We start from the raw sequence: 18,562 nt of genomic DNA on the forward strand, positions 1-18,562 counted from the left end.
GACTAATTCCAATCAGAAGAAATCATGTACAGAGAAAGGAAATAACACAATCTGGCTTCTTTTTTCTGGAACTTGAACAAAACAATTCTTTAAATGCAAACAAGTGACCAGATCCATTTAAATGCTCTCCTTTGCTGAGACAGAAGTACCATTTCCCTCTGATGCATACATAGACCTTTCTGTTGTGGTGTCCCTCCTACCCCCCTTATTTGACTTGCCACATTTGTGTGTACATTGTTGCAGTCTTGTCTCTCCCACTTTCTTCTATTTTCTTTTCTCTTTATCTAGTTCCTGAGAAGTAGATACATTTTTTAAATGCCCGCTGCACCTAACATCACTATTGGCTTCAACGGGAGCAGAGTTAGGCCATTGGTGAATGCTTCTGAAATTCCTACCCTTTATCTATCTGCCTTTTAAGCTCTGCCCATTATTAAAGAAGAAGGAAGCCTAACGTCATCTTTTGTCACCACAGCAAGTGATTGGGAGCAGCTGCTACAATCCAGGGGCTGAAGGAGACACAAGCGGTATCCCAGGCCTGGTTTGTCAGCACTTTGAGATAATCAAAATGCAATACATTGGATTTGTGAAACGTCCACACAACTTGCTGTTACCATCCCTGGACTACAGTCTCCCACTACTGGTGCTCCCAGTGCAGCAATGGCAGAATCAGTCTTTTTTTTTTTTTTTTTTAAAACAAATGGCCTGATTTTTCAGAGCCCTTGTCGCTCCTACTGATGTCAAGCGGGAGCCTCACATGCACAGCCCCTCTGAAAACCAGCCTGGTGGTGTCTAGTTATCATATTCCGTCTCCTCCCAATAGGAGCCTTGCATGACCCCGAGGAGAAGAATGCTCCTTGAAGATGGCAGATGAGCACTGCTTGCTGTGGACAATTTTGCTGGCAGGGGAAGACTATTGACTCTAACTTTGTGCTGCCCTGTCTCTTCAAGGCAGTTAAACGGCTTTTATGATCATAATGGCTACAGCAGAGAAATTAAAAGCTAACTTGCACTTACATGATAACAGCTAGGCAGGTGATGAGCTGTGATCGCTGTGCCTGACTGGCTAAGAATTGCACAGTGGGGTCCTGCTCTATGACTGACATTACCATTATTATACCAAAATAATAATAATGGCAGTGCCCATGCTGTTATATTTGTTACCCCATATGTCCCAAGCTACCCCGTCCCACTTGTTCATCTCATCGACTTGATACTTCCCATTGCCTAGACTGGGAGCTTTTTAGGACAGGACTGTCATTATATATTTGCATAGCACCCAGCATAATGGAGACCAAGCCGGTTGTGGCTGTTAGGTGCTACTGCAATACAAAAGTTCAACAATAATAACTGAAGTATCACCTCTGACAATCAGCACACTAAGTGCAGGTGCCGCTAATGCCCACCTGAACTGGTCAGAATTGTGGGGAGGGAGACAAGGAATGAACACACATTTCATTTTAGACAGAAGACTAAAAATTGATTCAAAATGGACATCAGAGCCTCAGCGTGCGGGACATAAACAAGGTAACACCAGTCAGATTTACCCAGAATGTGAGGCTGGACATAGGTTTGTGAGGCTGGACATAGCTTTGGCAGCATGGAGTGTTAAAAGTAGTTTATAATAAGGGAGATCATAAGGGTGTTTAAATTAAGGATGTTCCTCGCTGCACAGTGAATATCCAGTTACACAGCCCCTTATCAGTGGAAGCTATGCTGAATTCGCTCTACTTCCTTCAGCAAAAAAGGACAGGACAGGGGGGGGGGGGGGGTGGCTTTCAAGAGAGTTAATAGTATTGGTGGTAACAACAAAACACTTTTTTTTTACCAGCACCTTAAGGGTAGAGGTAATAATTTCCCTCACTCCACTATTTTCTCTTTCTTCTTCAATCATGGATCAAATCAATGTTCTGTGAACTCAATGTCAAGACTATGGTTGACTTCAAGGGGCTTTGGATCAGGATATAACAGAGCCAAGCTTGGTTGTCACTCTGTAAGGGCTTTCAGTATTTCCATTTCAAGTCTGCTTGTGGGACTGAAACTTGGTTTTTTCCTTTTTAGTTCTAACTTAAATGTAAAGTCATAAAAATGTCTGTATCAAAGAAATAATTTAGATCTTAGAATCCCATTCTTAACTCACCCTGTTAGTCCCAGGTATTTCAGCACACGTGGAATGTAAACCTTGTCACTGTTCAGAGACCCAGCACTACCTATGCTCAACAAGGTAGGGTAAGGACAGGCTTGCAGTATTAACTTGGCATTTCTCTGGTCTTTTCTGGTTTAAATTAGGTCCTGAGCATTACTTCAATAGCTCTGTGTTTAAAAACAAACACACACTCACTCTATAACTACATATCTAAACAAATGGTATAGCAACCCACCTACTGCTTCCTCCAAGGCCATTAACATTCATAGGGAATAGAATCAGATCATTTCAGGAGGAAAGCTACATCTGTACAACTTCTTATATAACAGATTGAATTCAACAGAATTGCTTTCTGCCTTTAATCTGCTCAACAGTTTATCTGTGCTGTCCTGGTTGGTTGAGCTTTCTTTAAACCATTACAGATTAGTGTTCTGCTGTGACTTGTTAAAAGCTTAGCTTTGTTTATTTTTGTCAAGAACAGGGAGAAACCGGGTTCAAAATTTTCATACAGCAGTTTGCAATACAAAAAGAACGTGCCCAGCATGAATCAATATATTTTGTTTTGCACAAAATACAACACACAGGGAAGCAATGAGCAGAAAGATATTACCAGTGGCTGGGAAGAACATAATAGAGACTTTATTAAAAAAAAAGGAGAGAGGCATTTAGAGCCTCAGAAATATGTACAATAATTTTAATCCGTAAATACAAAATTTAATCTGATGTTCAAAATAGATCAACCACGCCAACCAGCTTTATATAAGAGACTAAATAATAAGTGGTCTAGTAAATTACTGTTAAGGAAGATTTATGATTTTACTAAATTTACATCACTGTTACAATTTATTAAGAGAGAAATCCTGCCAATAGTGATTTTTCCATCATTCAGTTGCAGCAGGATCAAGTAACATAACACTTATTTAAAAAAAAAAAAATAGAGAACTCAGATACATTGCTTACAAAGCAGTGTTTAGGTAACATTAAAACACTTTGCAGTAAATTCTCACAATTGATTTACGAAAAGTGAAAGCAGCTGATCTATCATAAGATTTTGGTATGAATGAGCCATCATGGCTGAAGCCTCTATAATGATGTTCCCAATATATTCTTATGGACCAGATCCAACAGCTACCATGCTTGTGTGACTTCAGTATAATCTATCTGATTACTAGATGCCAGTTTGGGATGGGAGAGAGAGGCCATGTTCTTGAACATATGGCAAATAATCTTCTGTGCAGCCAAATACTGTTCCAGGGAAACACCCGGTCTGTGACCGCTCAATGTGATTGCTATATGAGCTCACAACTTCAGCATCTAAAATGAGTCAATGAGGATCTTTCCAAAGATCCAAAGAATGACATAAATACTAAATAACTTAAGCAAAAACCAACCAGCCAAACAAAACCCCCCAAACAGAGTCTGATGGGGAAATCAAGCAAGGATTCCAAAAAGTAAAAAGAAAACAGCTGATTTTAAACAAAACTTATCAGCAAGTGGCTTTATTTTGCAAATTCCAATGAATTGCCATTAGCTATTAATTTATCTTTCCTCTCTGGCAGAAACAGAGTGCTGTTCCAGACCTTCAACTTTCTGTCTATGCAGGGCTGGTTAGTGCTCATGTGTTATTTAAACAAAGCATATTCCAAATGGATCTGACTATATATGGAATTCCCTGACGAGTAAAAGTTTGGATGACCTTAAAAAACAAACAAACCCAAAGTATGCTAAAATAGACTTTTAGTAGCAAAGGTCAGATATCCAGTATGACCCACCATTTCCTTGAGTGGCACACCACTTTTAAACTGGGCAGCTCCCTGCTGCAGAATACCATATAAGCTACCTTGATTTGATTGGCTGCTGCTGTCAAACCCAGTGCTAGAATTATCCTCGGCTGCTTTTCCAAGGTCAGGGATTTGCAAGCTAATTGTCCTAACATTGTATACTCGAAGCAGAATTTCCAGCGTGTTAATCTCAGTAAAACCATGTTCTTCCATAGCCAGGCAGGTTCTTTGAACTTGTTCAATGCAAGGGGAGAAGGAGCAGATGCGTCCACCTACAAAATAAGACAGGCAGTGGGGGAGAGAGGAAAACAACTTAATTAATCTTCGCCAAATTCTCTCAGCACAACTCTTCGTACCGTGCACACACATAATTAAAAGACCTAATATGCCTAAGAAATAAAGATCTCCAAGGAGATAACTATGCCGTTTATAGAGTCAACATAAAAATGGTGACGATTTTACAAGCTGTTTCAGCCCACTTTATAAGTACAAATACGAGGACAGATTAATCCATTTTTGGAATACACACTTGTCCATGATTTTAGCTCATGGTTCAGCTGTAGAGCTAATCGCATTAGACTGCTGAATTTTTTTTTTGGAATCAACATATACGACCTCTGGACTGATGCAGTAAACTGAAGTTGACTCATGCACTAAGATGAATGTTAGGTTTTTAACTCTTCTCCACATTGCAGCATTGCCTTTATAATAAAAGCACACGCACACACACACACACACCTGGCTGTGTTTATTTGAGACAGAGATGGTATGTGTAGACAGAATAAAGTAATCTCTAGTCCATAGATGGAGTGTTATTAAAGCTTCACCCTTCTAGTCAAGCAAGCTCTTCTCATGTCTCCTGAATATTAAATTTAAAAAGGCAACCCTGTGTGGGTTTACTGATTGTTAGATCAGGCAGTTCATGGCATATGCATCAAAACCTTTGCACCACCAGACAAGACTTTAAATTGTATACTGTTACTTTCCTTCCCATTGAAGCACCCTCCAGCCTTTTGCTTTTAATTACTGAGTATTTTTAGCCTCCCCCCTTCATTAGCCCCAATGTCACCTTTAGAGCTGGGAATAGAACGATTCAGATTTACTCTAAAAAGCCACAGCCAAATCAGATCAAGGAATTATAGAGACACTGTCTACCATAAATCCAGGTCATGTGGTCTCACTCATGATGTAATGTCCCATGATGCAACTGCCCTTACTGAAAACTTATATCGGGGGAGGGGAATGATGGAAGAACACAAAAGCTGAAGCTATAATATTTTCAGATGAAAATATATAATCGATCTGCTTTGCATTTCTTCCCATCACTACTCTCATGCTCCAGGTCTACTAATCCAGGCAAACCTCCTAAGCAGCTATGTAAGCAGTTAAAGAACCCATGTATTTGACAGCAAAGCATCCTTCTAAAAATAGAGGCTAAACTGGTCCCACACGAGGACTGGTTTATGTCATTTTTTTTTGTTTTTAAAGCTACAGATCTAAAAAAGGACAGTGTCAGGTTTGAATGCAAGTGCTGCTGTAATGCCCCAATTACAGTGCCGTAATGATGTGCTGGATGGTGATTGGGGGAGAATTCTTTCTGTGACCATTAATCCATTCTGCAGTAAATAGGTTTCAGATTGGATTTTATTTTAGTCTTCTAATAGAGTCTTCCGTGCACACATCTTCAAAACAAAGCAGCCTTTTGTCAAGCAATTCCCCGAAGTCACAATTAAAAAAACAAATCAAATAATCACCTGCAAAAGTGACTTCGGGTTACTGCGTATTCCACCAAGCCTGATGATTGCAATTTAGTTGCACATCCATACAGCTAGTACCAATGAACCAAGACGTTATATGGATTAACCTGCATGGCTCCCAAAATTACTCTGAAGCTGACAGGCTTTTTGGGGGGGGGGTGAGAGAGGGAAGAGAAGGAGGGTGATTAGTACATATTTCTACTACAGTCTTTGTAGACATTACTGCATAGAGGAGAAGCTGGGAGGGGATACGGGGATTTCTGTTATATAATTAGAAAGCTAGTATGATATATGCATGTTGTAAAGAAAGACATTACATTCTCATTGTGTAGGAAACCAAACAAGTGTCTAACTTAGTTAAATGTCATTTCACAATAAACTCTTTGTCTTCAGAGAAAGAAGTTGCAGAGAAATCAGTGTTCTGCTAGTGCTTCATTCAGTCTTTTCTTTTTTGGTGGTTTAAGCAACAAAGCAAAAATGCTTTACATTTATAGTAAGTAGATTCTGCTGATTTGTTTGGACTCCGAAGATGGCTTTAGATATACAAATCTGCATTACTTGGCAAAAGCACGAAGCCTGCACACAGCTGTCGCAATACTGGCCATCGGCAGTTCTTATCAAGCCTCGAAACCACAACAACATGCATTTTTGTTTCATGGGGTGGTTAGCTGACCACAGAATGTCTATACCAAATTTGGGGATGATTAGCAAAACAAACACTGACCGCCCACACACTAGACTGTTCAGAGAGCAGGGGGATTACACAAATCGGGTGTTCAAACCACCTGGTGGTAAAGGAAGAGCTTGTTTGAAATAACTAAGATAACATGCAGAAGGAAGTGCAGAGCAAGGGTCATATTGCTTAATGCACTATGGGAAGGCGCTCAGATGTTACAGCCATGAAGGCGGTATAAGAACCTGTATGTTGTTTTCAGTTTTTCTACTTATTTTGGATTACCTGTTTCCTCTTGTTATTAAATAGAAGATGTACCCCATAACACACCTAAAAATAAGCCTAGGTCCAGTAACTACCAAGTATCCTGCTTTAAGGCTTCCACTAGTTGGGAGAAGGGTCCCACATACTTTTTCCTGTACAGACCAGCCAGCAGGACAGATTTGATTTTTATGATGTTGGACTTGCTTAGGGGGCGTTCAGCCGATGTTAGTGAAAGGCTGGAAGGGATTCAGGCTACCATTCTGCAAGCGAATAAGAGATTTGAGGGGTGGGGGGAAACAATATGAAAGACTGAGTACCTCTGATTGACGTGGTATTTCTGGAGTAGGGAAAACACTGGCGCTTGAGACACAACTGCTCATCGGAAAACTGGCTCAGCCTCAGAAAGGATGTGAGGCTTGCTGATAGGACAGAGGTCAAAAGGCTTCCCCCGCCACATCAAGCTATGGAAGTGCTGGGGATGGATAGTTTTGAACTTCCCCGACAGTGGGTTGCATTGTGCGTCATACCCTTTGGATTATCAGCTATGCAACACTGGGTACTTTACAGTCGTCACACAGATGTAAATCTAGTTTCCAGCATTCACAGTTCTTACGAGCTCTGTTGTCCTTTAGACAGCAAGAGGCATTTAGAGTTTAAGAGACTGGATGTTGCATTGCTTTGTTCTGCCATGGTGGAGTCCTTCATGAATGGAGTAAAGACACGTGCTCCCCATTCGCTTGCATGCGCACTGCTCTGTTTCTGGACAACCAGGGGTGGACTGGACCCAACAGTAGTAAAAACAGCTCAAAAGCTGAAACTTCTTAACTGAGTTTGGCTCATTTGAGCGCTTTCCTTTGAGCAAATCTACTGCTACTAAATTTGTTTAATGAGATCTATGTGTCATCATAAATTGATAAAGTAATTATCTGAGATTAATCCTGCTCACATTGGGAAGCTGTGTGAGCTTTTTGATCTGAGGCGCTGTCTAAAAATGTACGTTTAGTCATGTATAATGCATCTGACAAGTACTACAGTTGAGGGGAAGAGAATAATGAGTCTGTATGAAAGCGCCTCCCCCGTCTTCATGTTACAGGCAGCGAATTTGTTGGAAATGTTTAACGCAGAGGTTAAATCTCACCAAGCTGTAGGCTGGGGATGAGCCCATAGATTGTCTGGCAGCCACTATAAATAAGTAGGGGATTGAGAGTTTACAGAAGTCAAAGCTCAGGTTGGAAAGATTAGAGAGAGAGAGAGAGATACAAAAATGGGGGTGGGGGTAAGAGATAATACAAAGCACTATGCAGGTGCCAGTTATGTTCAAAGCACAGGACAGACATCTAATTAATAATGAAGGGACACATCCTGACATCCTTAGTAAGGGCCAATGTCTGTTCTGGGTCACTTAAGTGAAAACTGAGAATAACTCTGCTGACTTCAAGAGTAATTCCAAATTTACACCGGTGTAGAGCAGAGCAGAGCAGAATTTGACTCTTGATTATTTGCCTGAGCAATGATGAACATCTTCTTGCAGTCAAGAGGAATTTTGCTTAGCTAAAAACTGAGCTGGTACTTCTAGATATGACCCCAGTTAAAAAAGAAAAGCTGGCAATGCCCTCCCTTTCACAAGAATTCTAATGCACTCTTAATGTTCCAAAGGATACATAACATAAACACAAATTATGCACTCTTGCTTTTGCTAGTTCTCTCTTCTAGATATAGGTGCTCTGCTAGGTTAATTTGTCACTGGTGTGTTCTGAAAGACTATGAGCAGAGAATCTGGAGTTAGCAAAGCACCATTAAGTTCCACATGAAGGGGCCCAATTATTCTGAACTTTGAAAGTGATTCTGTGATGTAGGAGATACAATACGTAATTTTATTTTTCTTAGGAAAAAAGAACATAATTCACAGTGTTTTGGGATTTCAGTGTCACAATAAGAACGTTAAATTACAAGGATCCCAGGAAAAAAATAGGCACTAATAGTTTGTGAGGGCGAGGCAGCAGTGTCACAGAAAAGCATCACTATGGCATTTACTCCGTGCTAGTAGGACACTAAAAATATTGCATTTCCAATGGGGGACAGGATGTCCTTTAAGCAAGTGTACATGCGAGTGATGCAATGAAACTAGAGGATCCGGTTGTCAGAGAAAATGAAAGATCTCTTGATTCAGAAAATATTCACTGAATCATTTGCCAGACTGTTAACAAGAATTTTATGTACAATATTTTTTTGGGGGTGGGTGCATTCCCAAAAGGCACTGGATAAGAGTCAGCTGTTATTGCACCCGTGTGTGCAAGGCTGGCCTGAGGAGTTGTGTGGGGAGTATTTCAGGTTTGTTCCATCCCTGTTTCTTGCTGTAGGAGCAGCATAGCTCAACTGCTTGGGTCTTTGGTTCATACATAGTTACTTGTGTCTTAAGAAATGTCCACAGCTGTGGGACTGGCGCTGCTGTGAGGCTCCTACCTAGTCGGGGGCTGTATGTGGTGTCTGCTGAATCTCAGCACTTATGTAGGGCTTTACAATCACTAAGTGTCACAACATCCCTGTGAAGTGTGTAGATTACCTGTTTTACAAATGGGGTAACTAAGGCCGGAAGGCTATAGGACTTGACCAGGGCCAAAGAAGGAGGCTGTGTCACAGCTAGGAGTAGAATGAAGGAGACTCTTGTTCTCCATCCTGTGCTTGACCAATTAGACCACATGGCCTCTCATGCTACAGCCTCCCCTCTGTGGCTTTGTTTATAATGTTTTTTTTTTTTCCAACCTCAAGTGAATAGATTGCTATTTAATTCAAGGCAGCAGACACATTTACAAAGGCTAGCTCTGACACTCGACAAAGGTTTATTCCAGGGGGCAAATGTTTGTAGTTGATCCTGGAACAAACTTACATGGCAACAAGAGCGTCACCAAAAGTTGTGTGTCCTGGGGGAGGACGGTCTTCCACTTAGGGCACCTGCCTGCTAGATTTAATTCCCTGCCTTGCCGCAGGCTCCCTGTCTGACCATGGGCAAGTCTTTTAGTCACTCTGTGCCTCAGTTTCCCATCTGTAGAATGGGGATAACAGCATTTCCCTACTTCACAGGGGTGCTATGATTACAAACCCATTCAAGACTGTAAGGTGCTCAGATACCACAGTGACAAGGTCTTCAGTATTTATAAAAGCCAAGAGTGTCTGTACTAACCTGTAAAAATCTGTTAGCGACCTCTAGGTAATTGGCAAGTGATTAACTTGAGGTTAACCAGCGTAGACAAGTCCCCTGTGACTCAAGTTCACAATGACTGGTCAGAAGAGGAATCAGCCCAATTGCAGGTGATCAGCTGGGAGGGAGCTTGCAGCAAATCCTACCATTATTAGCATCAGTCCTTACGTCACTGACTTCTTCTCCCCACCACAGTCTGGTCAGGAGTCTTTCCCACCAACCCCCAAATTGGGAAAAACCTGTGGCATGGTTTTCACTTCTCCCTGGGCCAGCCCTGGCTGGCTATAGGCAGGGGACCATAAATAACCTGTGAGGCTCAGGAAAGAAAGTCAGTGAAACCTTTTGCATAGTGGAAACTATGTACACTGAAGGTTTTTTAAAACTGAAAGCTGAGGTTAGCCCAGTGCAAATAATTCCTTACCCTCCTCACAGGGCTGGGGGTGGGGGGAAAGGGGATTATGTCATATTTTTATAGACACTGTCTGAGAAAATAATGAGGCCTAACAGATAATGATTACAACACAACATTCTATATTGTTGTGCTGGGGAAAAATGGGAGCAAAAAGGCCTGTTTTAAACCTATTTTGAACAAAGAAAACGAAGTTCTTGGGAAGAAAAAGAAAGAACACTCTGAATAAGTGCAGAGCAGCGGAGTTGTACTGTACTGTAGGCAGACGAACAGACACAAGCCCTCAGAGGAAGCCTTTTAGAGGAACCTTTCACTGACAAGGCATAACCTCAGTGGACCAATTATTTTCCCTGGCCAACCACCACAATAGGCCAACCTGCCAACACTGTGTCATCTGCCTCAGTCGATATCTTGAGTAACTCTGCAAGTTTCTCTCTTTTAATTAATGGGTGTACGACACTTAAGTTGAAGCGGGAAGTCTGGATAAAAGGGTTAACGCTGCACACACACACACACACACACACACACACAGGGATTGTTTCTATAAGTTCAGTATTCAGACTAAAAGAACAGGAGTACTTGTGGCACCTTAAAGACTAACAAATTTTTTTTTTTGATGAGCTTTGGAGCTGCAGCTCACTCTTCTGATGCATAGAATGAAACACACAGACAGGAGATATTTATACATACAGAGACATGAAAAAAAGTGGAGTATGCAACCAACAGGAAAGAGTCTAATCAATTGAGATGAGCAGCATCAGTCAGAGGAAAAAAAAACTTTTTGAGTGATAAATTATGGCCCATAGAAGTGAGAGAGAGAACTTAATAATATAGAGAAGATTTTATTAGTGTAATGACAACCCCATCCCAGTCTCCCTTAGGCCACAGTTAGTTAATTGTGTTCTGTTTTTAATTTCATTAGTTTCTCTTTGGAGTCTGTTTTTCTTTTTTTTTTTTTTTTTAAATTGCCAATTGCAAGTCACTCACTCAGTTAGAGGTTAGAGTGTTCTGTTCTTTTGAAGTTTTTTTTTTATTGTGTGTTGATCTAAGCAGCACCAAAAATTGGTTTATAAGACAAGGGTCTTGAGTAAAACCCACTGAACAAACAGCTGTACTTCATCCGCATCGTTACAAGAAAATTTAAAAGCCTGCATGAACACAATTATAGAAGCAAGCTTCTGCCTAGTCTTCTGCAGCCTTGAAAGCATTGGATAACATTTACAATGGAGGGAAAGGAGGTTGGGAAATTAATATTAGAAAGCTTTTGTTCAACACTATTCAGCTGTGAGATTTCTGTAAGTAACGAGTTCCAGAATATCTAGGAACTATACACAGGTTATTTTTGTTAAATTATGGAGCTATAGTGACAGATTTCTAGCTTTGTTTTTTTGATTCAGCCTGAAGGGGTTAATAAGATCTTAGCCAAAAATCAAGGTCAGACACTGTGAAAAGCAGCCAGTACTGTGAAAAAACATCAATCAGCAGATGCTGCTGAGGAAAGAGCATAGGTCTGGGAATGGAAGCAAGACAGGCAGTGACGCACTGCCGAGTCATTGAGATATTGGAAGGAAAGGTTTTTTGCTGAAAGTATGAAAAGTGAAATCAGCAGAGAGGGATGCAGCTAAGGTGCAGAGGAGTCTGAATGGGCACAGAGCACATACTGGTAATTAACACCAAATAAGGGCCTTCGAGCCACAAACCCACTGGCCATTTTAGTCTCCGAGCTCTCTACAATTTAACAATGCTTTAAACGGGAGGCCAGGACAATCTGAGGCAGGAACATGAGTAATAAATGTATTCTTTGAACATGGCTATTAACCTTCAGCCTATGAAAATAATAAACTACAGCTATTTAGAGCTTGGGACTGAGTAGAGGAGGAAAAATAAATACTTATCTTAAGGCTTTGTTGACCATGTACTCTAAAAGTTAGCTCTTAATATCCTCCTAGGTGATATTTTTATTACAAATCCTGTTTTTGTTGTGTTTTGTTTTTTAAGGAAGAGACAAGAGAATGGTGTACGTTGAATCTGCTTATTCGAGTCTTAATTTTAAGCATATGTCCTTAAGACTTTAAGAAATAAAATGACTACTATCCAACAGCAATGTAGTAATTTTTGTATTATGCATTGTGGCCATCTTACTTAGAATAAAATCTCCTGCATGAATAGCTTATATGTGACTGCACATAGGGAGGGATGTGTGGGAACGCATTTTCTCCAATGATAATTACCACTCAACTCATCACTAAGAGTTTAGGTGAATAAAGACTCTAAGTGTACTCAGTATTCCCACTGCAGAATAGCTTTTGATTATGTGAAATCAGCCAAACAAAAGGCACATTCAAATATTCTGTTGGGGGTTTTAAGTCACCTTGCTAGCACTTTTTAGTTTTCCAAAATATATAAACAATCAGCATTGTTTCTAGTTATACTATACCCACAAAAGGAATAGATTTTCATCACCGATAATGGAAAAGCTACTTCATATTGCAGCATAAATCAGTCTTCAGCACAACAAACTACCATAAAACCCAAATGATGAGTCAGGGTATGTCTACACTGCACGCTAAGCCTGGGCTCTGACTCAGGTTTGAGTCCAAGCCCCCATTCCGTCCACACACGAATCAGTCTGACTCAGGTCAGGGCACTCAGGACCTGGCTCCTAGAACTTTTTTGGGGGGGGGGGGGCAGAGAAGGGGTGTCAGAGCCTAAGTACTGCTGTGCCTCAAGTCCACGCCCTGCCAGAGTGGACGAAGCACAAGCTACAGACCCAAGTCAGAAGGTCTGCGTAATGCAGTATGCAAACATTAGCATGGCTGTGAAACCCAGATCCAATAACTGTAAACCCAAGTTTACAATGCAGTCTGGACACTCAAGTGTGGGCTTAGAAACACCGAGTCCACAAGCCCAGATGCCACTGATCCAGGCTTAGTGTGCCATATAGACGTACCTTTAGAGCACTGTCAGTTCTCAGGTACTGTGGTTTGTTTACAATGATCCTAACTACAAAAGGTGATTGACAATTTTGCCTTTCTACTGCTGTGTAATACAGAGCAACCTATAAGCAACCATGTGACATTTGTTCTACTTTGCACTGGGGAAGTGGACGCTACATTACAGCACACAGTAAGGTACAGCTCCAGATCTACATAAATAAATCAGCTTTCCAGAATCTCAACCACTGGAATGTTCCAAGGATTCTAAGCCTAGAAAGGCTCAAGCATGGCTACTTAGCAGTCTCAACATATACTGGCTAAATAATTCAAGTTGTACTGTGCAATGCAGCTCCTTCATCTGAACCGAGGAGTCAGCTGAGCATGACGCTCACTGGATTAGATAATTTGAGCATGGGAAGGGCATTACACAGCGCAGTATGAATTAGTTTCTCTCTCAGCAGACACTGGAAGCAGCTATGAATGCAGCTGTAACCCTTGCAAGCACAGACCATTTACTGTGGGATTTTTGTTTGTTTGTTTGTCATTTTAAAGTATATGTTGCTTCTGGCAAAGTGTTAGAAATTTTTCAGTGGCAGCCGAGGGAACTCCACACATAGGCCCTGATTCAGCCAGGTTCTTAACATGTGCTGAGCTTTAAGCATATGCTAAAGTCCCTTGTCTTAAATGTGACCTAAGAATGTACTTAAAATTAGGCACAATCTTCCGTGCCTTAATGAACAGAAATGGACTTCAGCATGTGATCAGCTAAGTCCCTTGCTGAATCAGGGCTCTAGCAAGGGGTGCTCTGCATCGTGCAGGAACAGCCTCTTGATTAAGAGAACTCTCTTTGTGGCTAAACTAGAGTATTTGGTAAGGATGTCACAACTCATCCAAGGCCTTGTTTACACAGGAACACAGGGCTGCCCAGAGGATTTAGGGGGCCTGGGGTAAAGCAATTTTGGGTGCCCCTTCCATAAAAAAAAAAAGTTGCAATACTATAAAATACTATATTCTTGTGGGGTCCCCCGTGGGGCGTAGGGCAAATTGCCCCCCCCACCCCACCCCACCCCAGGCAGCCCTGCAGGGACATTTTTTTTTGTTAGAAGCTAAGGTGTGACTGTAAACTAGTGGTTCTCAACCTATTTGCCACTGTGGGCCGCACATGCAGCTCTCTATCTGTTATGTGGGCCACAACCACACATACTTGTATGGCCCTGAGGATGTCACATGGGCTGCAGCTGTGTGCAGATTGGGCCACAAGCGGCTCACAGGCTGAGAACTGCTGCTGTAAACCAACAAAGACTGGTATAACACACTTAGTCCAGTATAACAGTGGCTTTATTCAGCTTAAGTTATGTTGCTTATAACAGAAGAAGAGTGTTCATGCAAGGGCTTGTATTAGTATAACTGTACCAGTGTAACAGGTAAAATTTTCCCATGAAGAAAAGTCTTAGAGTCTCACTCTCATTGAAGTTAATGACAAAATTCCCACCAACTTTAAAGAGGTAGGATAGAGAAAAAGAAAGAAAGAGAGTGTGCTTAAGTAAAACCACTTCTCTCCAGGGATTATATACGTGGCGTTTATCGAATCTCTCCTACCCAAAACCTGCAATGATTAACAGGAAGTGTTGTTTAAGATCTATTACACACACATCTTTCCAGTGAAATGTCAGAGATTTGCTTTCGTCAGTTATGTTACTAGTTCTTCCCACACACTCTTGGAGCTGTTAAAATATGCTTGACAGAGGTTCAAAAGCTTTTTATATGTGGCACATGACAACTGCAGCAGCTGTCACAGAAACCTGTGGGAGAAAGTTGTTTTTCTTCTGCTAAGTCTTTCTCTGTAAATGTGAAGACTTTTTTGTAGTCTGAGAAAAAGACACCAGAATGGAGATCACACAACAGAATGGGGATACCCCTAACATGTAGGCTCAAAGACAGAAACCATGCACCCACACCCACGCAAACACAGATCGATGTACAGAAGAGAAGATACCTTCAATTTTTAATGCTGATTTTGCATGTCCTATAGCTTCCCACGGTGACGGAATGTCTAGGAACACTGCATCTGCAACATTCGAGACCCCAAACCCGTTTTTACAGACATCCTGATTCTTCACTGTAACCAGGTGTTCTACTTTATGCTCCTGGAACTCCTCCTTCGCTTTCTCTGCCCTCTGTTGGTGGAACTCCACTGTGTACAGATGCCCTGTTGGAGCCACTGTCCTGATGATAGCATGAGAAAGGGAACCACTTCCGGTACCTAAACAAAAAAAACCCAACAGTTTTGAAACACTTCTTGACATGAAGCTCTAAGTGACTGTGGAACTCTCTTCCAAGGGAATCACCATAAATAGGACCCTACCAAATTCACAGCTGTGAAAAACACGTCATGGACCATGAAATCTGGTCTTTCGTGTGTTTTTACCCTTTACTATACAGATTGGGGGGGGGGGGGAGAAAGCGTTTCCCAGATTGGGGGTCCTGACCCAAAAGGGAGTTGCAAGGGGTTCACAAGGCTATTTTAGGGGTGTTGTGGTATTGCCACCCTTACTTCTGTGCTGCTTTCAGAGCTGGATGGCTAGAGAGCCGCAGTTGTTGGCTGGACACCCAGCTCTGAAGGCAGAGCCACTGGCAACAGCAGCACCGAAGTAAGGATGGCATGGTATGGTATTACACCCTTACTTCTGCGCTGCTGCCTTCAGAGAGTGGCGGCTGCTGACTGAGGACCCAGCTCTGCAGGCAGCAGCGCAGAAGGAAGGGTGGCAATACCATATCATGCCGTCCTTACTTCTGCGCTGCTGCTGGTGGTGGCTCTGCCTTCAGAGCTGGGCTCCTGACCAGCAGCTGCTGCTCTCCAGCTGCCCAGCTCTGGAGGCTGCACCGCCGCAGTAAGGGTAGCAATACTGCAACCTCCCTACAATAACCTTGTGACACCCCCCCCCCCCGAATTCCTTTTGGGGTCAGGACCCCTACACTTACACCACCATGAAATTTCAGATGTATACAGCTGAAATAATAAAATTTATGATTTTTTTAATCCTATAACCATGAAATTGACCAAAGTGGATCATGAATTTGGCAGGCCCTATGCATAAGCCCAAATTCTTGGAATATTTTAAAAACTAGAATGAATAAATCAATTAGTAAAATGTACAACAGCACACAGCCTTATGTTAGCGGGAAGATGGATTAGATGTTTAGATTCTATGAATGCTGATCAAAACCCACGTGGGACTTGAATATTTCCCTTTAACCTTTTCTTTATGAATTTCCCCCCATCTTTCTGGTTCATTGTTTACAGAAGGCAATTTCCCCAGGAGACCCCAAATCACTTGTTGAGCCAACAAGTAAGTTGAGAAAGAAAACTAGATTGTAGGGAAAGCACCAATCTATAACTGTGATGGGAGATACTGGAATAAATGGGTAAATAAAACAAATACTACAGGCACATGAATCACAGGTTCTCCAACCATTATCCAACCCTTCTTTTTTAGAGAAAATAAAGAAAAAAATCAAGAACAAATTTTTAAATCTCACTTAAGACTTGATTAAAACAAAAGGTGAAATTTTGCTGACAAGTATCAATATCTGAAAGCCCTATTTGTGTCCATACGAGCAAAGCCCTTTGGGACAAAAACGCTATCACTTACTGTCATTCCTTCTTAGTATTCAGTGCTATGTATTCTCAATGTGCTATAGGCCAAATCCCTGTGAGGTGCTGTGCGCCCTCAATTCCCACTGAAGTCAATGAGAGTTAAGGGTCCTCGGCACCTTGCAGTATAGTGACTTACAAGACCCTGATTGAGCTAGGTACAGAAGTACATGCCTGACTTTAAGCATGTGAATAATCTCAGTGAAGTGAAATAGGACTACCCACACGCTTGGAGTCAGGTACGGGCTTGAGTACTATACTGAACTGGGGTCTATATCAATAAGCCATAGGATTTTGTGCCTTACTGATTTAGGGAAGGTTTTAAAAAATGACTCTCTGCCCTCTTAAATAAACAGATGAATGACTAATCCGCAATGCTTTAATAAAACCAACCCAAAACTACTAAACCTCTTCACTCTACAGACTACCCACCAAAATTTTAATTTAAAAAAAAACAAAACAAAAAACCAACCACCTCAAACTTGTTTTTTCATTTTAATTTGACAAGTGCACAGTATTCCAAGTTGTACTTTGATTTGTAGTCCTGTAATCAGAACACATTTATCCCGCAGAAATTAAAGAAAATTCATACCCAGCCCAGCTGCCTAATGGGAGTAATTTTTGACTGCCATGCAGCAAACCAGAGTTGAATGGCTGGTCCAGGGCTCTTGCTCCCTGGCCAGAGAGGGGTGGGAATATTGTGGTGGTATTACACTTTCTTGACTGGTGCAGAAAGTGAGACATTAGGACTTTAAATGTAGAGCCCAGGGGCCATATTCATCAATAAAGTAAGCAACTCCATTGCAGGTTCAAAGCTGCATCCCTGTTTATGCCAGCAGGGAATCTAGCCCCAGGTTTCTGCACTGTGACACACAGCTCTACCAACAGGCTTAAGGAGCATCACTGCGCAATCCCTGTCCCAATCCTGGTGGTTGTGATAAGGGGGTGAGGCAAGGAGAGAAGGAATGGGTGTTCCCTGGCATTCTGATACAGACCCAGGCCACTGCCAAGGGAATAATAATACTTAGTTCTTATATAGCACTTTTTGTTAGTAGATCTCAAAGCACTTTACAAAAAGGTGGTATCATTATACCCATTTTACAGATGGCAAAACTGAGGCAAAGAGGAAGTGATTTGCCTGAGGTCACCCTGCAGGTCAGCAGCAGAGCCAGGAATAGAACACAGGTCTCTTGAGTCCCAATTCAGTACTCTATCTGTTAAGCCACACTGCACCCCAAGGAAAGTGTCTGGTGCCTGAAGTTCTTCCCTGCAGACACTTATTCAAAGAAAAAATTAGCACATCCATGTCAACATTAAAAACACACCAGGCAAGAGCCAATTAACATGTGCACCCAAGAAACAGTACACAGGTATTTTATCTCTGAGTTGTAGATGCACACACAAGCATTCCCACCTCTTAAAATGGATTCTGATATGGTAAGCAGGATACTGTTAGAACTCACTAACATATGTGCACAGCAGTGTAATACTATCTTCTGATTGATTTTGAGGACAATAGCAGTGAGCTATTGATCATGAGATGCTAAAGGGACTGAAATCCTGTCCTAATGTCTCCTGCCAGAAGGCTAGATTGTGTGACAGAATTGTTGCAGCCCCTGGGAATGTAATTATTTTACCTTCCAACTGGCTAATGTTGCACCTCCTCTGGATCTATCCCCAATTTATCTAAAGAAGCAAACAGAAGGACTGTCAGCACAGCTGTGACATAAGCAGAAAGGGAGGCA

General features: G+C 41.7%; 1 protein-coding gene across 6 annotated transcripts in view; it reads right to left on the reverse strand.

Moving 5' to 3' along the window:
• Positions 1-2,575: 2,575 nt before the first annotated feature.
• The window catches only part of TRMT61A (tRNA methyltransferase 61A), a 31,552-nt gene continuing 15,565 nt past the window's right edge, over positions 2,576-18,562 (reverse strand). For 4 of the 6 annotated variants that reach the window (XM_039533291.1, XM_039533289.1, XM_039533288.1 and 1 more), the window contains exons 3-4: positions 15,159-15,425; positions 2,577-4,196 (exon numbers count right to left, since the gene is read on the reverse strand). In XM_039533291.1, the coding sequence (XP_039389225.1) occupies positions 3,868-4,196; positions 15,159-15,425 (596 nt within the window). In that variant the 3' untranslated portion in view covers positions 2,577-3,867. Of the gene's footprint in view, positions 4,197-15,158; positions 15,426-18,562 lie in introns of all 6 variants that reach the window. The other 2 variants (XM_039533292.1, XM_039533287.1) reach the window with 2 other exon arrangements.

The sequence above is a fragment of the Mauremys reevesii genome, linkage group 4 (assembly GCF_016161935.1).
Source record: "Mauremys reevesii isolate NIE-2019 linkage group 4, ASM1616193v1, whole genome shotgun sequence".
NCBI lineage: Eukaryota > Metazoa > Chordata > Testudines > Geoemydidae > Mauremys > Mauremys reevesii.